Source organism: Desmodus rotundus, chromosome 11, assembly GCF_022682495.2.
Source record: "Desmodus rotundus isolate HL8 chromosome 11, HLdesRot8A.1, whole genome shotgun sequence".
NCBI classification, from domain to species: Eukaryota; Metazoa; Chordata; class Mammalia; order Chiroptera; family Phyllostomidae; genus Desmodus; species Desmodus rotundus.
In genome coordinates this window covers 1,291,715-1,314,877 of record NC_071397.1, presented here as the reverse complement: position 1 = coordinate 1,314,877, position 23,163 = coordinate 1,291,715, and the positions used below count along the sequence as shown (strand labels likewise).

General features: G+C 62.3%; 2 protein-coding genes across 4 annotated transcripts in view; one reads left to right on the top strand and one right to left on the bottom strand.

Annotated features, from left to right (window-relative positions):
- Positions 1 to 18,993, top strand: part of TNXB (tenascin XB) — a 57,631-nt gene extending 38,638 nt beyond the window's left edge. For 2 of the 3 annotated variants that reach the window (XM_053913766.2, XM_053913765.2), the window contains 26 exons: positions 3 to 290; positions 582 to 890; positions 1,637 to 1,951; positions 2,078 to 2,401; positions 2,778 to 3,101; positions 4,504 to 4,821; positions 5,201 to 5,524; positions 7,691 to 8,023; positions 8,402 to 8,725; positions 10,127 to 10,444; positions 10,823 to 11,146; positions 12,403 to 12,699; positions 13,074 to 13,397; positions 15,140 to 15,430; positions 15,734 to 16,069; positions 16,239 to 16,361; positions 16,478 to 16,621; positions 16,811 to 16,930; positions 17,020 to 17,163; positions 17,251 to 17,381; positions 17,505 to 17,637; positions 17,731 to 17,882; positions 17,973 to 18,069; positions 18,161 to 18,322; positions 18,397 to 18,560; positions 18,858 to 18,993. In XM_053913766.2, the coding sequence (XP_053769741.1) occupies positions 3 to 290; positions 582 to 890; positions 1,637 to 1,951; positions 2,078 to 2,401; positions 2,778 to 3,101; positions 4,504 to 4,821; positions 5,201 to 5,524; positions 7,691 to 8,023; positions 8,402 to 8,725; positions 10,127 to 10,444; positions 10,823 to 11,146; positions 12,403 to 12,699; positions 13,074 to 13,397; positions 15,140 to 15,430; positions 15,734 to 16,069; positions 16,239 to 16,361; positions 16,478 to 16,621; positions 16,811 to 16,930; positions 17,020 to 17,163; positions 17,251 to 17,381; positions 17,505 to 17,637; positions 17,731 to 17,882; positions 17,973 to 18,069; positions 18,161 to 18,322; positions 18,397 to 18,560; positions 18,858 to 18,959 (6,221 nt within the window). In that variant the 3' untranslated portion in view covers positions 18,960 to 18,993. The remainder of the gene's footprint in view (positions 1 to 2; positions 291 to 581; positions 891 to 1,636; positions 1,952 to 2,077; positions 2,402 to 2,777; positions 3,102 to 4,503; positions 4,822 to 5,200; positions 5,525 to 7,690; positions 8,024 to 8,401; positions 8,726 to 10,126; positions 10,445 to 10,822; positions 11,147 to 12,402; positions 12,700 to 13,073; positions 13,398 to 15,139; positions 15,431 to 15,733; positions 16,070 to 16,238; positions 16,362 to 16,477; positions 16,622 to 16,810; positions 16,931 to 17,019; positions 17,164 to 17,250; positions 17,382 to 17,504; positions 17,638 to 17,730; positions 17,883 to 17,972; positions 18,070 to 18,160; positions 18,323 to 18,396; positions 18,561 to 18,857) is intronic. The other variant, XM_071219684.1, reaches the window with a different exon arrangement.
- Positions 18,994 to 19,144: 151 nt separating this feature from the next.
- Positions 19,145 to 22,180, bottom strand: CYP21A2 (cytochrome P450 family 21 subfamily A member 2). Its single transcript, XM_053913767.2, has 11 exons — positions 22,107 to 22,180; positions 21,313 to 21,523; positions 21,140 to 21,229; positions 20,895 to 21,049; positions 20,715 to 20,810; positions 20,515 to 20,616; positions 20,336 to 20,422; positions 20,064 to 20,264; positions 19,701 to 19,879; positions 19,521 to 19,624; positions 19,145 to 19,433 (listed from the first exon to the last, which is right to left on the bottom strand). The coding sequence occupies exons 1-11, from the start codon at positions 22,107 to 22,109 to the stop codon at positions 19,171 to 19,173; spliced, it is 1,491 nt and encodes a 496-aa protein (XP_053769742.1). The 5' UTR covers positions 22,110 to 22,180; the 3' UTR covers positions 19,145 to 19,170.
- Positions 22,181 to 23,163: the final 983 nt, after the last annotated feature.

The window sequence follows — 23,163 nt, the reverse complement described above, 5'->3', positions numbered from 1 at the left end:
AGCTGCCCACCATGATGCCAGCCCAGGGGCGCCACCCCGCCTCGGGGAGCTGCGGGTGACAGACCCCACCACGGACTCACTGCGCCTCTCCTGGACGGTCCCCGAGGGCCACTTCGACTCCTTTGCGGTCCAGTTCAAGGACAGGGACGGGCCCCGGGTAGTGCCTGTGGTGGGTCACGAACGCTCAGTCACCATCACCTCTCTGGACAGCGGCCGCAAGTACAGATTCCTCCTCTATGGCCTCCTGGGCAAGAAACGCCACGGCCCCCTCACTGCTGACGGCACCACAGGTGAGGGCCTCCCCTGCAGGGCCTGCCCCTGTTCCCCAAGGCCCTGGGGAAGGTGTCTGGCACTCTGCCAGGCCAGGGCTACCGGTGGTCACTTGTGCTGGCTGCCCTCACAGCTATATGGTTCCAGCCCCCCGGGCTAGGCCCCAGTCCCCCCTCTCCTTGCATAAGCCCACAGCACCAGCCCTTTGGGATTCACCTAAAGCCCAGGCTCCAGACCTCTCGCTCCTGCCCTTCAAGGTCACCCAGACTTCCAGACACATCTCAGCCGTTCCCTCTGTGTCTACATCTCAGAGACCCAGGGTGCTGTGGATGATGCTGGAACAAAGCGTCCCTCAAAACCCCATCTGGGGGAGGAGCTACAGGTGACCAGCGTGACACCAGACTCCGTGGGCCTTGCATGGACGGTCCCTGAGGGCCAGTTTGACTCCTTCGTGATCCAGTACAAGGACAAGGACGGGCAGCCCCAGGTGGTGCCCGTGGAGGGCAGCCTCAGGGAGGTCAGGGTCCTGGGCCTGGACCCCTCCCGCAGGTACAAGCTGCTGCTCTACGGGCTGCATGAGGGCCGGCGTGTGGGGCCCGTCGCCGCCGTCGCCGTGACCGGTGAGTGTGGCTGTGGCCAGAATAGATTGCTCCTCCTTCCTGCCAGGGCTTCCTGGCCTCACCCAGCCACACCATTTCCGAGCTTCCTGTGTCCCTTTGTTTAGAGAAAGGGGTCAGCCATATGGAGGTGTACTTTATGTACAATAAAACTCACCCATATAAAGGGAATAATTCAATGTCATGAAATCATTATCTCAGCTGAGCTATAAAACATTTCCCTGGGCCTGAAAGTTTGCTGTGTCCCTTGCACAGTTCCCCTAGTGCAGGGGTGTCAAACTCATTTTCCCCGGGGGCCACATCAGCCTCACGGTTGCTATCAAAGGGCCGAATGTAATGTTAGGACTGTGTACATGGATCTGCTCCTGAACTAGGGGCGAGGAGCTCGGTGCTGCCGCCGGGTAGACACCTGGTGCCAGGCCGGATAAAACCAGACGGACGGCCGGATCTGGCCCTCGGGCCTTGTGTTTGCCGCCTGTGCCCTGCTAGCCTCGGGCACTGTGGATTGCTTCCCATCAGGGTCCTTTTGAATTTGGAGGCTTTCATGTGCAGAATCACACAGCACATGGTCTTTTGTGTTTGGCTTCTTGCACTTAGCAGCATGCTTTTGAAATCCCCCCCTGCTTATCCATAGTTGGCCCCTTTATCACGGACTACTTGCCTTCACCTCCTGCCCTCCTGCCCTCCCCTTGGAGAGACCTGGTGCAGCAACAGCCCATCACCCAGCTCTACCTGTCTCTCTGCACCAGCCCCCAGGGAAGAAATGGAAGCTGAGACCACCACCCCACACCCGCCAGAGTCTGAGCCGCGACTCGGGGAGCTGACCGTGGACGAAGCCACACCACACACCCTACGCCTCTCCTGGACAGTTACTGAGGGGGAATTTGACTCCTTCGAGGTCCAGTACATGGACAAGGATGGACAACTCCAAGTCGTCAGCTTAGGGGGCAACCGGCATGACATCACCCTCTCTGGACTGGAACCCAACCACAGATACCTGGTAAACGTGTATGGTTTCCGTGGCTGGCAGCGTCTGGGTCCTATCCAGGTGGAATCTCTGACAGGTGAGCAAGAGGAACTCTGCCCACTGGGCTTCCTCCCAGACAGCATGAGAGCCGAGGGGAGAGCAGAGCCCTTGTGGACGCCGGCTGCTCACTCAGGACCTTCTCTCTCTCTCTGTCTCTGTTTAGGCCTAAGGAATGAGGACAATGAGCTATCGCAACCTTCCACCATGACCCCCGAGACAGCCATCAAGCCCCTCCTGGGGGAGCTCACTGTGACAGGATCTTCCCCGGACTCCCTATTCCTCTCCTGGACTGTCCCCCAGGGCCAGTTTGACCACTTCCTGGTCCAGTACAAGGACAGGGACGGCCAGCCCAAGGCGGTGCGGGTGCCGGGACACGAGGACACGGTCACCATCTCGGGCCTGGAGCCAGACCACAGGTACAAGATGAACCTGTATGGCTTCCACGATGGCCAGCGCCAGGGCCCCATCTCAACCATCGGGGTGACGGGTGAGTGGACGCTGGGTGCCCCAGTATGGGAGCACTATGGGGGATCACACTCTGATGGATGGGCGGGATAAGGAGGCCCCTCTGCTCCAGGCTGAGCCATGAGGCCCTGGGTGCCTCCCCCTGGGCTCCCCGAGGACCAGCAGGTCCCCCTGGGCAGAGGAAGGCCTCTGTGAGCTGTGCTGGTGGCTGGCCTGCTCCCCCACAGCTGAGCCCGAGGGTCTGGGCATATTTGTGAGGTTGGGCTGAGCAGGAGCTCCCAGCCCCCAGGAGGGACTTCTGTGCAGTGATCAGGGTCCAGTCATGACCACAGCTTGGGAGAAGGCCGAGGACATCTCCATGGAGCCTCCCTCACCCTCCCTGTGTCTGTCCTTCTCAGCTGCTGAGGAAGAGACCCCCAGCCCCACAGAACCCAGCACAGAGGCCCCAGAGCCTCCCGAGGAGCCCCTCCTGGGGGAGCTGACAGTGACGGGATCCTCCCTGGACTCGCTGAGCCTGTCCTGGACCGTCCCCCAGGGCCACTTCGACTCCTTCACTGTCCAGTACAAGGACAGGGACGGGCGGCCCCAGGTGGTGCGAGTCGGGGGTGAGGAGAGCGAGGTGACCGTGCAGGGCCTGGAGCCGGGGCGCAAGTACAAGATGCACCTGTATGGCCTGCACGGGGGGCGGCGTGTGGGCCCGGTGTCCACCGTGGGCCTCACAGGTGAGTGGGGGCGGGGCAGGCAGGGTGGTGAGGGCGGGCCCTGGAGAACTTTCCCTTTTTTACCATCTTTGTGAAGATGTCAGCGTGTCCACTTGCATGTCATCTTCTGCACACGAGTGGCCTGGGGACCTTGGTAAGGGGGAGATTCTTTCAGCAGACCGGGCTGGGGCCAGAGACTCCGCACCCTGAGCTCCCCCGGGATGCTGCTGCTGCTCTGAGGACTCGCTTTGGTAGCATCCCCTCACCACCAAGGGGTGGAGTCTGTCTGAGATCTGCAGAGGGACTGGTGCTGGTGTCCCCGGGGTGTCCTCAGACGCAGCCTCTGCGGCGTGACTGCAGGCTGTGACAGAGGACGGGAGGTGCTCGGACAGCAGCATCTTGTCTGCAGCACCCAGCCTCGGGGCTCGGACATTCCCAGACCTCTGCCTGTAATGGACCAGCTAACATGGGGGCAGCCTGAGCCAAGTGCTGTGGGAGTTCGCAGGCATCAGCCTTGAACTTGGCAGAGAGACCAGGTCTTATACTAAGGGGGCTCACGGTCAGGGGAGACAGGCTGTGAACCAGCAAATCAGACAAAGGAGGACACGGATGTGACAGAAAGTCCGGGGCGCTGAGCCCTAAGCAGCCTGTGCACAGTCACCGCGGGATGGCTGGTACCTGAGGGCAGGCAGGGGACCAGTGTGTCAGATCAGCAATGTCACAGCTGGTGCAAAGGCCCAGGGACTTGGAGCACCGAGGCCCACGAGAGTGTTTTGGATGAAGTGCTCTGAGTAGGCGGGATTCTTGAGAAGGGGGTGGAGAGGTAAGGGCAGCTCAGGAAGCAAGGACGACTCTGGGGGTTCGGAGGGTTGTGATAGTTTTAAGTAGGACTGATGCCATCAGCTGTGCACTTGAGTCCCATTCTGGTCCCCTGTGTGGAGGGGTGGGAGGGAGGCCCTAACGAGGAAGGTTGGGCTGCAGGTGTGGAGAGTGAGAAGCTGGGACAGGCACTGTAGAAAGAGTGGGACACTGAGTCAGTGGCAGCTGGGGAGAGAGCAGAACCAGGAAGACTGCAGGTTCCTTGTGGGGAGCAGCTCTGAGCTGCTCAGGGGCCAAGGCCTGAGCCAAAGGCAGTGAGATGCCAACGAGACCCCAGTGCAGGGAGCCCAGGGCACAGTGGCCGCGTGGACATGTGTTCCGAGGAGAGGGGGAGGTCACAGGGGTGTTGGTGGGTGGTGGGCGAGGTGAGGGAGGAGAGGGGTGAGGGTGAGGAAGGATATGCTAGGGGACCAGAAAGGGTCGGAGTGAGAGCCACTGTGCACAGCGAGAGTCTGTTCCTTGTTACCTTATCTTTGCAGTAGACCCCTGAGGTGCTGAACTGCGGACTGAGCAGACCTCACCTGTCCCCCCTGTCTCTGTCCAGATTACGAAGCTGGGACCACCCCAGTTCTGCCCACCGTGACCCCCGAGGCCCCCATCAAGCCAAGCCTGGGAGAGCTGACTGTGACAGATGCCACCCCAGACTCCCTGTTCCTCTCCTGGACTGTCCCCGAGGGCCAGTTTGACCACTTCCTGGTCCAGTACAAGAACGGGGACGGCCAGCCCAAGGCGGTGCGGGTGCCGGGACACGAGGACACGGTCACCATCTCGGGCCTGGAGCCAGACCACAAGTACAAGATGAACCTGTATGGCTTCCACGACGGCCAGCGCCAGGGCCCCGTCTCTGCCATCGGGGTGACGGGTGAGTGGACGCTGGGTGCCCAGTGTGGGAGCCTGCAGGGGGATCACACTCTCTGCTGGGTGGGCGGGATGCAGGGGGCCCCTCTGCTCCAGGATGAGCCATGGGGCCCTGGGTGCCTCCCCCTGGGATCCCCGAGGACCAGCAGGTCCCCCTGGGCTGAGGAAGGCCTCTGTGATCTGTGCTGGTGGCTGGCCTGCTTCTCCACAGCTGAGCCCGAGGGTCTGGGCATGTTTGTGAGGTTGAGCTGAGCAGGACCTCCCAACCCTCAGGAGGGACTTTGTGCAGTGACCTCAGGGTCCAGTCATGACCACAGCTTGGGAGAAGGCCGAGGACATCTCCATGGAGCCTGCCTCACCCTCCCTGTGTCTGTCCTTCTCAGCTGCTGAGGAAGAGACCCCCAGCCCCACAGAACCCAGCACAGAGGCCCCAGAGCCTCCCGAGGAGCCCCTCCTGGGGGAGCTGACAGTGACGGGATCCTCCCCGGACTCGCTGAGCCTGTCCTGGACCGTCCCCCAGGGCCACTTCGACTCCTTCACAGTCCAGTACAAGGACAGGGACGGGCGACCCCAGGTGGTGCGAGTTGGGGGTGAGGAGAGCGAGGTGACCGTGCAGGGCCTGGAGCCGGGGCGCAAGTACAAGATGCACCTGTACGGCCTGCACAAGGGGCGGCGTGAGGGCCCCGTGTCCACCGTGGGCGTCACCGGTGAGTGAGGCGCTACTTGGGGCATCTTAGGGGAGAACTACTTTTCTCTCTTGGGTAGTAAACTCTTTGACTGCTCTGCTATGTCACTACCCCCTGAGGGACCTGGCCTATCTCCCTTTTCATGTTCCCCTTCATGCCCCCGCTCTGTGGCCCAGGCCGAGTGGCCCAGGCCGAGTGGCCCAGGCCGAGTGGTTGGCCCAGCCGGCCTGCAGCGTCATCCTCCGCTGCAGTGTGAGCGCTCTGGACAGGCGGCATCCGGCCCCCTTCGCAGGTGAAATGTGTCAGGCACACTTACCAGAATTTTTTGTCTTTTAGATGTTTATTCTTTTTTAGAGAGAGAGGAAGGGAAGAGAGAGAGACATCAATGTGTGGTTGCCTCTCACACGACCCCCTAATGGGGACCTGGCCTGCAACCCAGGCATGTGCCCTGACTGGGAATCTAACCGGCGACCCTTTGGTTCGCAGGCCTGCACTTAATCCAGTGAGCCACACCAGCCAGGGCGATATCAGAATTTTTTTCCAACTTAATAATAGCATTTTTGTTATAAGTAAAAATAAAAAACAAAAAAAAAAGGGAAAGGAAGAGAGAACCCAACATCCAGCCACGTTGGGATGGTTAAATAGTTTGACAACATCTGTAAGAAGAGCAATTATGTCATCATTGAAATGTTTTAATGTAAGACAATTAATTTAAAATATTACATTGAGAAAAGAGCCCACAATTTGTGTAAAAGTTCGACCACAACCACTTGAAAATGACATGGATGGGAAGGACACTGGAAGGAAACACATCCCACAAGATGCATGTTTGTGGGACAGAATAGAATGTTCCAGAACTTTTTTTCCCCCTTTTATTCTATTCTGCATGGTCCAGTTTTTCTTAAATGACATGTGTTTCTTTTATATCAGGGAAAAATTTTAAAGATAATGTCTTCTGTCTTGTACTGCTTGTCTTTACCCCAGTCACTCCTATGACTTATTTCATTTCTAATTATGAAAAACACAATTTCTAGTCCCTGAGAAATAAGGCAGGAAATCACAAGGTGAATTCCAGCCCAACCGTGCCGTCAGGCCGGCTGTTCTAAGTCACTGCCAGCCAGATTGCTGTGTCTGGTGAGAGGGTTTCACCAGAGTTGCTCTGCCCGTGGAAGAGCCCACCCTGTGAGATGGGGCCTTCCCAGGGCAGGCGGCTGCCTCCCCGGAGGCACCGCGCACAGAGGAGCCATTCACTCAGCCTCCCTGACTCCTGGGTGAAGGGCCTCATCTACACCTGTGTTCACAGGAGTGTTGGGGGAGGGGAGAACAGGGGTTTCATTAGAAAATGGACATTACAACAGTTCACGCCCTGAAGGCAAGCTTTTAATTCTCATTCGCTGCTCAGACTTTTTACTTTGTCATGAGGCGAATCCAGAACATGGACGAAGGGGAGCAGGCCCGTGTCACCCCCAACATCTTCCACCGGGTTGCTGATCTTGACACCCAGGATTCCTCTTTCAGCCTGTACTTTTCTAGCGAAAAGAATACGGCAGCCTGACCAACAGCTTGAAAGCGAGGGAAGCACCTGCTGTGAGACGGCCTTTCACTGATAGGCACCATTCGCAGCAAAGGGCACAACGTCCTCTCTGCATCTTCGGAAGTTGCAGAGAACTTGCTTCTTGGCTCTGCCTGTCCTTTGCACCCAGGTGACCTTGCGAACATCTCTCCTGTGGCCACACACCCGGCACTAATCACCGCTTTGGTGGTTACTGGGTGCTTCCTGGCGAGAGTGCCGTAAAAGTGCATCGCCTCCTGCGGGCTGCCTCCTGCCTTGGCACCGGGTGCCGACATTAACAAGCCCACGCTGCGTTCCCGCGGTGCCACTCTTCCTGCTTTGTAATACTTTTCTCGGGCTGGCTGCCCGGAAAGGAGGTTGCTGGGCCACAGCACGTGAGCATTATTCTGGCTCCTGTCACCCGTCCAAATTGCCTTCTGGAGGTTCATGCCAATGGGCAGGCACCCGACAGGGGTTTGGGAGCCTGGCTCAGCTCCCCGAGACAAGGAGGCTATGCCAGTAGCAAAGGTTACAGCTTGAACAGTATTTCAGCACGATGGACCTTGTCGTCCCTGCAGACGGCACCATACGAGCAAGTCACCACTTAAGCCACGACCCCCAATCTCTCTACTTAGTTCCTCAGGTGGATGAGGATGAGACCCCCAGCATCACAGAACACAGCACAGAGGCCGGGGTGCCCTCCGAGGAGCCCCTCCTGGGGGAGCTGACTGTAACAGGATCCTCCCCGGACTCCCTGCGCCTCTCCTGGACCGTCCCCGAGGGCCAGTTTGACCACTTCCTGGTCCAGTACAAGAACGGGGACGGCCAGCCCAAGGCGGTGCGGGTGCCGGGACACGAGGACACGGTCACCATCTCGGGCCTGGAGCCAGACCACAAGTACAAGATGAACCTGTATGGCTTCCACGACGGCCAGCGCCAGGGCCCCGTCTCTGCCATCGGGGTGACGGGTGAGTGGACGCTGGGTGCCCAGTGTGGGAGCCTGCAGGAGGATCACACTCTCTGATGGGAGGGCGGGATGCAGGGGACCCCGCTGCTCCAGGCCGAGCCATGGGGCCCTGGGTGCCTCCCCCTGGGATCCCCGAGAATCAGCGGGTCCCCCTGGGCAGAGGAAGGCCTCTGTGAGCTGTGCTGGTGGCTGGCCTGCTCCCCCACAGCTGAGCCCTAGGGTCTGGGTATGTTTGTGGGGTTGGGCTGAGCAGGACCTCCCAGACCCCAGGAGGGACTTCTGTGTAGTGACCTCAGGGTCCAATCAACCACAGCTTGGAAGAAGGCCGAGGACATCTCCATGGAGCCTCCCTCACCCTCCCTGTGTCTGTCCTTCCCAGCGGCAGAGGAAGAGACCCCCAGCCCCACAGAACCCAGCACAGAGGCCCCAGAGCCCCCTGAGGAGCCCCTCCTGGGGGAGCTGACAGTGACGGGATCCTCCCCGGACTCGCTGAGCCTGTCCTGGACCGTCCCCCAGGGCCACTTCGACTCCTTCACTGTCCAGTACAAGGACAGGGACGGGCGGCCCCAGGTGGTGCGAGTCGGGGGTGAGGAGAGCGAGGTGACCGTGCAGGGCCTGGAGCCGGGGCGCAAGTACAAGATGCACCTGTATGGCCTGCACGGGGGGCGGCGTGTGGGCCCGGTGTCCACCGTGGGCCTCACAGGTGAGTGGGGGCAGGGCAGGCAGGGTGGTGAGGGCGGGCCCTGGAGAACTTTCCCTTTTTTACCATCTTTGTGAAGATGTCAGCGTGTCCACTTGCATGTCATCTTCTGCACACGAGTGGCCTGGGGACCTTGGTAAGGGGGAGATTCTTTCAGCAGACCGGGCTGGGGCCAGAGACTCCGCACCCTGAGCTCCCCCGGGACGCTGCTGCTGCTCTGAGGACTCGCTTTGGTAGCATCCCCTCACCACCAAGGGGTGGAGTCTGTCTGAGATCTGCAGAGGGACTGGTGCTGGTGTCCCCGGGGTGTCCTCAGACGCAGCCTCTGCGGCGTGACTGCAGGCTGTGACAGAGGACGGGAGGTGCTCGGACAGCAGCATCTTGTCTGCAGCACCCAGCCTCGTGGCTCGGACATTCCCAGACCTCTGCCTGTAATGGGCCAGCTAACATGGGGGCAGCCTGAGCCAAGTGCTGTGGGAGTTCGCAGGCATCAGCCTTGAACTTGGCAGAGACCAGGTCTTATACTAAGGGGGCTCACGGTCAGGGGAGACAGGCTGTGAACCAGCAAATCAAGCAAAGGAGGACACGGATGTGACAGAAAGTCCGGGGCGCTGAGCCCTAAGCAGCCTGTGCACAGTCACCGCGGGATGGCTGGTACCTGAGGGCAGGCAGGGGACCAGTGTGTCAGATCAGCAATGTCACAGCTGGTGCAAAGGCCCAGGGACTTGGAGCACCGGGGCCCACGAGAGCGTTTTGGATGAAGTGCTCTGAGTAGGGGGGAGTCTAGAGAAGGGGATGGAGAGGTAAGGGCAGCTCAGGAAGCAGGGACTCCTCTGGGGGTTCGGAGGGTTGTGCATAGTTTTAAGTAGGACTGATGCCATCAGCTGTGCACTTGAGTCCCATTCTGGTCCCCTGTGTGGAGGGGTGGGAGGGAGGCCCTAACAAGGAAGGTTGGGCTGCAGGTGTGGAGAGTGAGAAGCTGGGACAGGCACTGTAGAAAGAGTGGGACACTGAATCAGTGGCAGCTGCGGAGAGAGCAAAACCAGGAAGACTGCAGGTTCCTTGTGGGGAGCAGCTCTGAGCTGCTCAGGGGCCAAGGCCTGAGCCAAAGGCAGTGAGATGCCAACGAGACCCCAGTGCAGGGAGCCCAGGGCACAGTGGCCGCGCGGACATGTGTTCCGAGGAGAGGGGGAGGTCACAGGGGTGTTGGTGGGTGGTGGGCGAGGTGAGGGAGGAGAGGGGTGAGCATGAGGAAGGAGATGCTAGGGGACCAGAAAGGGTCGGAGTGAGAGCCACTGTACACAGTGAAAGTCTGTTCCTTGTTACCTTATCTTTGCAGTAGGCCCCTGAGGTGCTGAACTGAGGACTGAGCAGACCTCACCTGTCCCCCCTGTCTCTGTCCAGATTACGAAGCTGGGACCACCCCAGTTCTGCCCACCGTGACCCCCGAGGCCCCCATCAAGCCGCGCCTGGGAGAGCTGACTGTGACAGATGCCACCCCAGACTCCCTGTTCCTCTCCTGGACCGTCCCCGAGGGCCAGTTTGACCACTTCCTGGTCCAGTACAAGAACGGGGACGGCCAGCCCAAGGCGGTGAGGGTGCCGGGACACGAGGACATGGTCACCATCTCGGGCCTGGAGCCAGACCACAAGTACAAGATGAACCTGTATGGCTTCCACGACGGCCAGCGCCAGGGCCCCGTCTCTGCCATCGGGGTGACGGGTGAGTGGACGCTGGGTGCCCAGTGTGGAAGCCTGCAGGAGGATCACACTCTCTGATGGGAGGGCGGGATGCAGGGGGCCCCTCTGCTCCAGGATGAGCCATGGGGCCCTGGGTGCCCCCCTGGGCTCCCCAAGAACCAGCAGGTCCCCCTGGGCAGAGGAAGGCCTCTGTGAGCTGTGCTGGTGGCTGGCCTGCTTCCCCACAGCTGAGCCCGAGGGTCTGGGCATGTTTGTGAGGGTTGGGCTGAACAGGACCTCCCAACCCTCAGGAGGGACTTTGTGCAGTGACCTCAGGGTCCAGTCATGACCACAGCTTGGGAGAAGGCCCAGGACATTTCCATGGAGCCTGCCTCACCCTCCCTGTGTCTATCCTTCTCAGCTGCAGAGGAAGAGACCCCCAGCCCCACAGAACCCAGCACAGAGGCCCCAGAGCCCCCCGAGGAGCCCCTCCTGGGAGAGCTGACAGTGACGGGATCCTCCCCGGACTCGCTGAGCCTGTCCTGGACCGTCCCCCAGGGCCACTTCGACTCCTTCACCGTCCAGTACAAGGACAGGGACGGGCGGCCCCAGGTGGTGCGAGTCGGGGGTGAGGAGAGCGAGGTGACCGTGCAGGGCCTGGAGCCGGGGCGCAAGTACAAGATGCACCTGTATGGCCTGCACGGGGGGCGGCGTGTGGGCCCGGTGTCCACCGTGGGCCTCACAGGTGAGTGGGGGCTGAAGGGCCTCCGGAGCGGGGCTCAGGGCAGGCCTCGGTAGTGGAGCCTCCAGAGTCTCCTCCAGCGCAGACCGTAAAATCTCACCCTCCAACCCCTGCACTGTCCGTCGGGCAGCCCAGGACAGCAGCTCTCGGGGACAGGAAAGGGCCTGGCCGTCTGAGAGGCCCCTGGGCACCGAAGCCGCCAAGGCAGTAATGCCCCGGCCCACTGTGGCTCCCTGCTTTGCCTGGGAACTCTGCAGAGAGCTCTGTTTGGGAGCTGGGACATACATCACCTGCTTCCCCCAGACGTCAACTCCTGCCCCGTCTGCCCGCCCTCTCCATAGGATGCCTCCACTTTGACAACTGATTGACATAACTCGGTACCAGAAAAGTCACCTGTTTCAATATAGGGCTTGAGCGATTTCTAGGATATTTATAGCGTGTGCATGCTTCACCACTATCTTGTTCTTGAACTTTTCTTCCACCCCAAGAAGAGTCGTCATGGGTAGACCCTTCCAACGCCCAGCCCCGGGCCACCCCCACCTGTGCTCTGTGCCCCCAGCCCTGTCCCGGCCAACCGTCCAAGCGGGGCCACGCAGCACACCCCCTCTGGTGCCTGGCTCCTTCGCCGAGCTCGCTTTGAGGTCCCCGCTGTGGTGGCATCAAGCAGTACTTCATTCCTTTGTACAGCCAAATAGTGTTCCTTGTAGGGGAGACCACAGAAGTGTGTGGCACTCATCCCAGACACTGCACTTCATCACGAAATACTCCTAGTCCTCTCTTTGAAAAGGCGATTGAAAAATAACCGCGTAATAGTTACTGCACGTCAAGAACGAACAGTCATTCCTTAAAGGCCTCCAGTGCCCAGGCTGTGCGACAGGCTTCTGATCGCTTCTCGTTGCTGTTTCCCGTTTGTCGCTGGGGCTGGGTCTAAATACACAGGGCAGGTTGTCACTGTGGGGACTGGATAGGCAGTGGGGGAAGGTCCCCACGAGAGAGGAGCGCTTGTAAGGCCTGAAGGAAGCATGGACGTGAGCCACGCAGGCATCGGGGAAAGAGCAGGAGGGCGGAAGGACCAGGCAAAGGCTCTGAGGCAGGAGGCCGGCCGGGCAGATGGACCACAGGGAGGCCCAGAAAGGCTCTGATGGTCACAGCCAGAAATGCATCTTCAGTTAGTCCCAGAGCGGAAGAAGCCAGGAGAAGCTGGGGTCTCAGCAACGCCTTCCAGCAACAGGAAGGCTTCTGTCTGCCTCCTTTCCCAGCTCCTGAAGCAGAACGCCCAGCCAGCCCCGCTGTGAAGCCGAGCCTGGGGCAGCTGATTGTGACAGATGCCACCCCGGACTCCCTGCGCCTCTCCTGGACCGTCCCCGAGGGCCAGTTTGACCACTTCCTGGTCCAGTACAAGAACGGGGACGGCCAGCCCAAGGCGGTGCGGGTGCCGGGACACGAGGACACGGTCACCATCTCGGGCCTGGAGCCAGACCACAAGTACAAGATGAACCTGTATGGCTTCCACGACAGCCAGCGCCAGGGCCCCGTCTCTGCCATCGGGGTGACGGGTTAGTGGACGCTGGGTGCCCCAGGACGGAGCCTGCAGTGACATTACACTCTCTGATGGGAGGGCGGGATGCAGGGGGCTCCTCTGCTCCAGGTTGAGCTATGGGGCCCTGGGTGCCCCCCTGGGCTCCCCAAGAACAGCGGGTCCCCGTGGGCAGAGGAAGGCCTCTGTGAGCTGTGCTGGTGGCTGGCCTGCTCCCCCACAGCTGAGCCCGAGGGTCTGGGTATGTTTGTGGGGTTGGGCTGAGCAGGACCTCCCAGCCCCCAGGAGGGACTTTGTGCAGTGATCAGGGTCCAGTCATGACCACAGCTTGGGAGAAGGCCGAGGACATCTCCATGGAGCCTGCCTCACCCTCCCTGTGTCTGTCCTTCTCAGCTGCTGAGGAAGAGACCCCCAGCCCCACAGAACCCAGCACAGAGGCCCCAGAGCCCCCCGAGGAGCCCCTCCTGGGGGAGCTGACAGTGACGGGATCCTCCCCGGACTCGCTGAGCCTGTCCTGGACCGTCCCTCAGGGCCACTTCGACTCCTTCACCGTCCAGTACAAGGACAGGGACGGGCGGCCCCAGGTGGTGCGAGTCGGGGGTGAGGAGAGCGAGGTGACCGTGCAGGGCCTGGAGCCGGGGCGCAAGTACAAGATGCACCTGTATGGCCTGCACGGGGGGCGGCGTGTGGGCCCGGTGTCCACCGTGGGCCTCACAGGTGAGTGGGGGTGCGGCAGGCTTTTGCTCTGCTCCTTTGTGCCTCTCCCCTTGGGGGTCAGCACTCCTTACACACAGCCATTGCCCTCTTCTTCCCCACCCTGCACCCGGGCCCCACATGATCTCTGAATGCGTGAGGACTGGTGGGGACACAGTTGGGGCCGGAGCCCGTGTCTCCTATGTTTTAGATTGGTTCCTTCCTGGCCTTCGGACTTCTGACTTGTGATTTTTTTAATCAGTGGCTTCCTCAGGCTCCCTGACTGGGCCGGTTAGTGGCTCCGATATGAATGCGGATCCCGGCCCTTGGGGTTGAGTCCTGTTCTGAACATGCTGGTTGTTTATTGTGCCGAGGTGTCTCAGCCCCTGCAGCGCACCCCCTACCCCCACCCCCACCCCCAAGCAGTAAGGCAATGCCTGTAAGGCACCACTGTACCTGTTGCGTGGGTCTGTACACAACACCTGGGACCCAGGAACACCTTACAGCAATTAGCTTGAATTTCCTTTTTTAGCCAAGGAAGGGTCCCCTCTCCAGGACAGGGTCCTGCCATTGAGCCCTGAGGCTCTGCCACTGTGTTCCAGGCTCTGCCCACAGAGCCCCTGGGGCACCTTGCCTGGAGGAGCCGGCTGTGGCAGCTGTGGCCTCGGATGCAGCGCACCTGTCCTGGACCGTGGCCCAGGGCCCTTTGACTCCTCCCTGGTCCAGTACAGGGACAAAACGGGCAGCGCAGGGCAGGCCTGTGGCTGCAGACCAGCAGGGGGCCACCGTGGATGGCTTGGAGCCTGTCAGGGAAACAAGCTCCTGATCCCCCGGCTCCTGGGAGGCAGTGCCTTGGCCCTGTCTCTGTCCTGGGCGTGACTGGGGAGGGGTGGCCGTCCTGCACAGCCCCAGCAAGCCGACCTTTGGGCTGAGATGTACGGACAGGCAGGCAGGAGTGGAAGGGCCTTGAGGGAGCCCAGCCCGGGGCCCAGAGGAAGGGGTCAGGGGCCAGGGGCCAGCTCTGTCAGTAACCAGGGGTCAGGCAAAAGCAGGAGTCAGGCCAGGAGAGGCCCAGGTTGTGGTCCTCAATCTCCGGACCCCTTCAACCACCCCTGCCCCCTCTCCTTCCCCCTCCCCAGGGCTGTGGCTGCTTCCCTTCCTCTGCGGGGAACTCCTACATCCCCTCAGTGTGGCCTTGCGCAGGCAGGGATAGAACCCCCACCCACGGAGGATTCAGGAGCCTTTTCTCAAATGGAAAAGTTCCTAGGAAAGAAAATAGCAAGGGGCAAAGAACCAGCAGCTGTGGCTGTGTCAGTAGGAGGGACTCCTCCTCCAGAGGTGCTGACCCAGCTCATGTCAGCCCCATGGGGCAGGTTTGCCCCTTGCCCACCGGCCCCTTCCATCCTCTGCTGTCCTCAGAAAGGAGGCCCATGGCCGAACTCGGGACTGGCCGAGTCGGTCCTGCCTCAGAGGCAGCACAAATTCAGACCTAGCGAAGGAGTCCACAGACAGGGGCCCTGGGGCTGCAGTGCCCACCCCAGGGAGACCCGGGGTAGCATGGCAGGCCTCACCGCCAGAGCAGGGATTTGGCAGATTCAAGACAAGGAAGATGCTAGAAGAGACTCAGTCCCCCTCTCCTCTCTACCTGGCATCCATGGCCAGGACCTGCGAAGTCCCCACTTCAGCCCGGCCACCCCGGAGCTGGAGCAGCAGCGTGGGGAGGGCCTGCTGCACCCGCTCAGCGTCTTCCCGGGCTTCCCCCACAGCCCCAGAAGAGGCCCCCGAGCCCCCCGAAGGGCCCCGCCTGGGGGTGCTGGCAGTGACTGACAGCACCCCAGACTCCCTGCGCCTCTCGTGGACTGTGGCCCAGGGCTCCTTCGACTCCTTCGTGGTGCAGTACTGGGGCACAGACGGGCAGGCCCAGGCCTTGCTTGTGGGTGGTGACCAGAACAAGGTCCTTGTGTCGGGCCTGGAACCCAGCACCCCCTACAAGTTCTTCCTCTACGGCCTCCGTGAAGGGAAGCGCCTGGGCCCCGTCTCAGCTGAGGGCACTACAGGTACCACCAGGCGAGGGCCTGTGTCTTAGTCTCCCTGCTTCTGCCCTGGGCCCGGGGGGGTGAGGGGCGCCCAGAAGTGGTGGGCACAGGGAAGAGCATGAGGGTGCCATGGAGGGGGAGGGGTTGCCCCGGCTCTGCACGTAGGTGTGGTGACTGTGGGCCCTGCCGTGGGTGCCAGCCCCGTATCAGCTCCACTTCACAGATGGGGAGCCTAGGGGCCAGGCTGAGTGGCAGAAAGGACCTCCCCAGGTCACCCAGATGGTGTGCTTCTGCCTCCAAGCCGTTGTCCCACCCACTCTGCAGGGTCAGCTCCCGCTGGTCAGACCCTGGGGGAGCCGGGGCCCCGGCTCTCCCAGCTGGCTGTGACTGACGTGACCGCCAGTTCTCTGCGACTCAACTGGGAAGCCCCCTCCGGGGCCTTCGACTCCTTCCTGCTTCGCTATGGGGTCCCATCTGCAAGCACCCTGGAGCCGCACGTGCGTCCCTTGCTGCAGCGGGAGGTGGCAGTGCCAGGGACGCGGCGCTCGGCTGTGCTCCGGGACCTCCGTCCCGGGACCCTGTACAGCCTTACCCTGTACGGCCTGCGTGGGCCCCACAGCGCGGACAGCGTGCAGGGCACTGCCCGGACGCTGAGCCCAGGTGAGGCCCCACGGCGGGGGGCTGGCGAGTGGGGCAGGGGGCGAGGGGTGCAGGGGGACGGCCACATCTGTGCCTGTGGCCAGTGGCCCAGGACGGTGGGGGTAGGGGTCGTCCACAGGAGCCTGGCCTGTGCCCTCACCATCACTACCCGGCACACTGCTCCCCTCAGTTCTGGAGAGCCCCCGTGACCTCCAGTTCAGCGAAATTGGGGAGACCTCAGCCAGGGTCAGCTGGATGCCCCCGCCGTCCAGAGTTGACAGCTTCAAAGTGTCCTACCAACTCGCGGAAGGAGGTAACGCCCTTTGCCCACACCCTCACCGGCTCTCATTTCTCCATGCCCTCCACTCCGCCCACCCCGCAGCCCCTCCTGGCTTCCCTGGCAACCTCCCAAGCCCACCGTGTTTTCAGGGGAGCCGCAGAGTGTGCAGGTGGACAGTCAGGCCCGGGCCCAGCACCTCAAGGGGCTGGCCCCAGGTGCTCGCTACGAGGTGACGGTGGTGTCTGTCCGAGGCTTTGAGGAGAGCGAGCCTCTCACAGGCTTCTTCACTACTGGTGAGATCATTGGCAGGGCCAGGATGGCCGAAGGGGGTCATGAGGCCATGGGTGGGGGTTGGTTCAGTGTCTGGAGAGGGGAGGGTGTTAGAGGGTCCAGTCGCAGACCAGAGGCCCAGCAGGGTTTGGGAAGGAGGGGTAGGGAAAGCAGCAGGGGCCTGCTCTGAGCCCCTTACGTTGTTCTGCCAGTTCCTGATGGCCCCACCCAGCTGCAAGCACTGAACTTGACAGAGGGAACAGCCACGCTACACTGGAAGCCCCCTCAGGCTCCTGTGGACACATACAGCATCTGGGTCACAGCCCCCGGCAGTGAGTAGGGCTCAGGCTTTTGGAGGGGACATATGCAGGGAGGGAGAGCAGAGGCAGAACAGCAGCTGCTGATATCCCCCCACGGCCAGCCCCCACTCTACAGGCCTCAGCCCCGGGCAGCACCGTGGACTACCCCTTACACGGCCTCACGCTCCACACCAACTACACAGCCACCGTGCATGGCCTTCGGGGCCCCAACCTCACCTCTCCAGCCAGCATCACCTTCACCACAGGTACCTCCAATGAGGTGTGTGGGATGGGGGAGGGCAGGTGCAAGGAAGGGCCCCACCCCCCTATTCTCTCCCCTTTTCCCCTTCCAGGCTTGGAGGGCCCCCGGGACTTGGAAGCCAAGGAAGTGACCCCCCGCACAGCCCTGCTTACTTGGACGGAGCCCCAAGTCCCACCAACTGGCTACCTGCTCACCTACGACACCCCTGGTGGACAGACCCAGGTGCCCCCACCCCTGCCAACTCCCCGCCCTAGGTCCCCTTCCAGGAGGGGCTGCCTCTGCCTCCGCCTCTCCTGGTGGGGCCCCACCTCCCTGTCCCCTGACCGACCCCTTTCTGTCTCACAGGAGGTCCTGCTCCCGGGAGGCCTCACCTCTCACCGGCTCCTGGGCCTCTTTCCCTCCACCGGCTACACAGCCCAGCTCCGGGCTGTGTGGGGGGAGAGCTTCACGCCACCCACGTCCGCCTCCTTCACCACTGGTACGCAGTGCTGGGGCCTGAGGCGGGGCCTGAGTGGGCAGCTGGGGTCTAGGGTTTGCAGAAAGGACTGGTCCCTGTCTGTCCTCCCCCCAGGTGGACTGCAGATCCCCTTCCCCCGGGACTGCGGGGAGGAGATGCAGAACGGGGCCGGCCCCTCCAGGGCCTCCACCATCTTCCTCAACGGCAACCGCGAGCAGCCGCTGAACGTGTTCTGTGACATGGAGACGGATGGAGGCGGCTGGCTGGTGGGTGGCGGCCGGAAGCCCAGGGCCGGGCCCAGGGCCAGGGCCGTGGCAGCGGGGGCCGCGGGCTGACGTGCCCTGCCTGCCTCTCAGGTGTTCCAGCGCCGCATGGACGGACACACGGACTTCTGGAGGGACTGGGAAGACTATGCCCGTGGTTTTGGGAACATCTCCGGGGAGTTCTGGCTGGGTCGGTGCCTCACAGGGATGGGGGGACCAGGGAAGGGACGGGGGCCCTGTGGACACCAGGGCCCTGGTGAGAGCGCGCTGCCCACCCCCAGGCAACGAGGCCCTGCACAGCCTGACGAGCACTGGCGACTACTCCATGCGTGTGGACCTGCGGGCTGGGGACGAAGCCGTGTTCGCTCAGTACGACTCTTTCCGCGTAGACTCGGCCTCGGAGTACTACCGCCTCCACCTGGAGGGCTACCACGGCACGGCAGGTGAGGGCTGGGCCTGGGGCTGCGTGGCGGTGAGGTAGGGGAGGTCCTCACTCCTCTCCTTGCCCGCCGGCCAGGGGACTCCATGAGCTACCACAGCGGCAGCGTCTTCTCTGCCCGAGACCGAGACCCCAACAACTTGCTCATCTCCTGTGCCGTCTCCTACCGAGGGGCTTGGTGGTATAGGAACTGCCACTACGCCAACCTCAATGGGCTCTACGGGAGCATCGTGGACCACCAGGTGAGGGTGCGGGGCAGGTGCAGCTGGGGTGGCTGGGGCGGGGCCTGCCGGGTGACAGACAAGTTCCTGAGCCCTCGTCTCCGAGTGGAACAATGATGCTCTCCCACCAGGGTGTTTGGGGAGGAGATGATTTATTGGTTGGAAAGAGCCAGCTCAGATTAAGCCTCAGTCCTTGCCCTTGGGGGTTATGACGGCAGCAGGGAGGGAAGAAGGTTGATTTCTGGCAGTCAGCTTCCCGAAAGGGCAGGGGTGGGAGCAACGGGAGTCTGCTTTGACTCCCCACCACCTCCTTTCCAGGGAGTGAGCTGGTACCACTGGAAGGGCTTCGAGTTCTCTGTGCCCTTCACGGAAATGAAGCTGAGACCCAGAGACTACCGGGCCCCTGCCTGGGGAGGCTGAGCCTCGGCTCGCCTCTCCCGCGCAGGAGTGACTGCCGAGCACTGAGGGGCCGCGAGGGGAGGAGAGTCAGGGCGCATCGTCACCACCGACCCACCAGTGGAAGCCTTCTCCGCCCGGTCTCACAGCACTATGTTTACAGGGGGGGGGGGGGGATGGTACGGGAGCAATAAAAGGAGAAACTGAGGCATGAGGCCCGCACGTGTCCTGCTAGTCACTGACCCTTTCCCAGGACGGGGCCGTGCGCTCCTCGGGGCTGCAGCCGCACCTCGAAAGGCTGCACGGTGAGGTTCACGCCGTGGGGCTCCGGCTGCAGGGAGGGCAGGGCGCCGGCAGGCGGCAGCAGCGTGAAGGCCTGCAGCAGGCGCGCCAGCACCACGAACAGTTCCAGGCGCGCCAGCGGCTCGCCCACGCACACACGCGCCCCGCAGCCGAAGGCCAGAGCGCCGGGACTCGCGCCGGGGGCCAGGAAGCGGTCTGTGGGGAAAGGACAGACCCTGTCAGCGGCTGCCAGGGACTGGCCCGCACTGCTCCCACCCACGGGCACCAGGGCCCTGCACGCACCAGGCCAGAACTCGTGCGGCCGCTCCCAGACCGTCTCGTCCAGCTGGGCACCTTGGAGGTTGGGGATGACAACCGTGCCCTCGGGGATGTCATAGCCGAAGATGCTGATGGCAGGGTGGAGTTAGAGGCCGGCCAGGACCCCGCCTGCCGTCCCACTCACCCCTACCTTTCGGGAGTCACCTGCTGGGCCGAGTGGTGCGGTGTGGCAGGGCCAAGGGCACCACCGGCCGCAAGCGCAGCACCTCGGCGATGGTGGCGTTGAGCAAGGGCAGCCGCGTGCGGTCCTTGTACGGGACTTGTGAGCTCCCAGCCCCCGGGCCCAGCTCCCGGTCCAGCTCCTCCTGCAGTCTCTGCTGAACCTGGGAAATGGGGGCAAGCCTAGTGCGGGATCCAGCCTTGCCTCTCGCCCCCACCCCCCAGCCATGCCCTGGTGCACCACAGGAGCCTTTGTGCCACTTAGGAGAAGCCCCCACCCTGTGCTGACCCAGCCTGCACCGGGGTGGGGTGACGGGCGGCCAGGAAGGGGCCTGCCCCAGGGCACACCTCGGGGTGGTGGAGCAAGAACGCCACAGCCCAGGAGAGGGTGGTCGAAGTGGTCTCCGTGCCGCCCACGAAGAGGTCCACCACAGACATGTGCACGTGCCCCTCGAGCAGCTGGCCGGGGGCCTCCTGCGCTCTCGGCTTCCCCGCCCCCTGCAGCATGTAGTCCGTCATGTCCCTCCAGTGTCCGGCCACCATGCTCTCCTGCAGAGGGGAGGGGCCGGCCTGAGCGTCTGGCTGCGGGCTGAGGGCCCCGGCCCAGGCGTAGTGCCCACCTTGTGCCTCCTCAGCTGCTCCTCCACAATGTGGTCCCTGTTCTGCACAGCCTGCTTCAGCCTCCGGAGGCCGGGGCTGGGGAAGAACTGGGCGGGGGCAAGAGGGGGCAGCTGCCGGGAGGGAAGCCTGTCCCCCACCCGCTCCCGGGAGCCAGGGTGTCTGGGCTCCACCTCCTCACCCTGAGAAAGGGAAGGATGTCCAAAATTTGGATGGACCAGTGGTCCCAGGTTTTCATCAAGTCCTGGACACAGCCGTGGATGACGTGGACTAAGGTATCCTCCTGCCGGAAGAGCGGACCCTTTCAGTTCAGGACAAGGAGGGGTCAGGGAGGGGCTGAGGGGTGGGTCCAAGCTCAGGTGAGCACGAGAGAGCCCTGACCTGGTCTCCGAAGGTGAGGCAGCAGATGATGCTGCAGGTGAGGAAAGAGAACTCCTTCTGGATGGCCACGGGGGCACCAGCGCGGGCTCTCATGCGCTGTGGAGAAAGCATGTACTGAACAGGCCGGGGCCGCTGGGAGAGGAGAGGCCAACCTGGGGTGACGGCGGGGGCCAGCCTCACCTCGCAGAACTCCCGGGTCAGCTGCTCCACCAGGGGCTCCATGGAGCTGCGCATGCCCAACAGGAGGGCAGAGCGGGTGAGTCTCTTGTGGGCCTTCCAGAGTAGGGAGTAGTCCCCAAGTGAGAGGTCCTGGCTGTGCCGAGACACCAGCTTGTCTGTGAGCAGGGGTGGGGGTCAAACTGACCAAGGGGGCCACAGCCTGACCTCCCCTGCCTCCCCTAGCCCCTGCGTCTCCCACCCCTTACAGGATGGTATCTGGGGCCTGCCGGCAAAGTCCACCCACTTCTTGACCATGGCCTCCTCAATGGTTCTCTTAGAGTTCAGTACCACCACATCTGGGGGAGTACCAAAGCAGGTGTCAGCAGAGAGCGCGGCCACACCCCACCATGGCAGAGCCAGACAAGGAGCAGGCACTCACCCTGTAGCCCGAGGCGGAGCCTGTAGATGGGCCCGAGTCTCTGAGCCAGGCCAAGCAGGTAGATGGGGAGGTTAGGCTGCAGTAGGTGCAGAAACCCGGGGACAAGAGGTGGGAGGTGGAGGCTCCTGAGCTTCCACTGGCCCCACAGCAGGCGGGCACCGGCCAGCACAGTCAGCAGCAGCAGCCCAAGGAGCAGCATGGCCAGAGACCCCTGCAAAGGCCGCCGCCTGGCCACTTATACCTCTGGAGGTCCCAGCATCCATCTTGCTGCTCCGGCCGTCCTGGGGCCCCCTTGACCCCTTCCCTCAGGCCCCTGCCCACTGCCCCGCCCACAGAATACCACATTCTTGGAATGGCAACAGGCGTGCTGGCCTTGGGGAGGCCATATTTCAAAGAACAGGCCTTTCTTCTTTCATCCATCAAGAAGAAAGGAAGGAAAGGGCGACCCTGACCTTTCTCCCCACGGCCAGCGTCAGCTTCACGGCCCCACACCAGCCACACAGGAGAACGTGTCCACACTCTGGCCTGAGCCCGCTGAGCCTGCCCACCCTCTAGCGCCCTCCCTGGGACCAGCTTGCCGCTGCAGAGTCTGTCTGCAAGGGCGAACGACAGCCCCGGCCTCACTGCCCTTCAGATGCCCGGAAGGAGATGAGAGTGAGGTCTGTGCACCGTGCGTGGGCTCGCACATGGGCAGACGCCCCCCGTGCCTGTGGTCTCACGCAACCGTCAGTTCTCATTTCACTCTCAAAAGCGGAAGACGAAGAATTGTATGGTCCCCAGTTTGGAGCTCTCACCATGTGCTTTCTGGTTGCAAGATAGAAAGACCAACTTGAGGGACTTGAGCCACGATCAGAACTGTTGTATGAACACCAGGGCAGCTCAGAACCTGAGAAAGGGGGGCAGGGCTAGGGAGTGTGGTTTCCTCACCCTTCATTCCTCCGTCCTGTCTGCGGTCCAGCGGCTTGTGCCCAGGTGCAGGCCGAACAGGACTGCCTTTGGGGTCAGAGTCCACATGTCCAGCCCCGGGGCCAGTGAGGTTTCCCAGCACAGCTCAGCACGCCTCCTGCCATTCCAAAGACCCCAGGAAGGAGCGTAATAGCCACGCTGGGGTCAGGGGTCCAGCCCTATCCTGACAGCTGCAGCCGTAAGAGATGGGGGTCCCACCAAACCAAGCAGGACTATCAGGGACCAACTTTGTGGGTTAAGTGGCAGTTGGGGGCTTAGAGGCGAGTCTTAGCGAGAGACCATGCCAGAGGAGCGTGGCTCAGTGAGAGGGTAGGAACTCCTGGGGGGTCAAAGGCTTGGGGGATCCATGCCATCCCCCAATTCTTCATCCCTGGCTCTGTGAACTGACCCCAGAACTGAGGGGTTGGGGGGGTCTTCCCCTCAGAGCTTTGCCCAGGGCCATGGGCTGTGCCCTGGAGAGCCTGAGTTGAGGTCCCAGCTGTCCCACCCACTAGCTCGGAGAGTTAACTGTGGGGCCGGAGCGGCAGAGCTCGGGCTCTTCCTGGAACCCACACCCAGGGCTGGGCGAGAACACAGGCCGGGGCTTCTGTGGTTGGGCAGCGGCTGCCGCCTCGCTCACACCCAGGCCGGGTCTTGCCACGGCTGCAGCTGAATCCCTGGCTCTCACAAATGAGTTTATGCCACCAGCATGGCGACTGGCTTTAGGGAGTGAGACCTGAAGGGCGAGCACAAGGCCGTGCAAACCACGGCCCCAGGAAGCCTCTGAAGCACTGGGAAGGTGGGGCCTATTGCTTGGAGTGGGAGGGGCTCCCTCCTAAAGGAGAATGACGGGGAAAGCTGTGGACAGCTCTCCATAAATTGACTCGAGCCCCATCCCTTCCACAC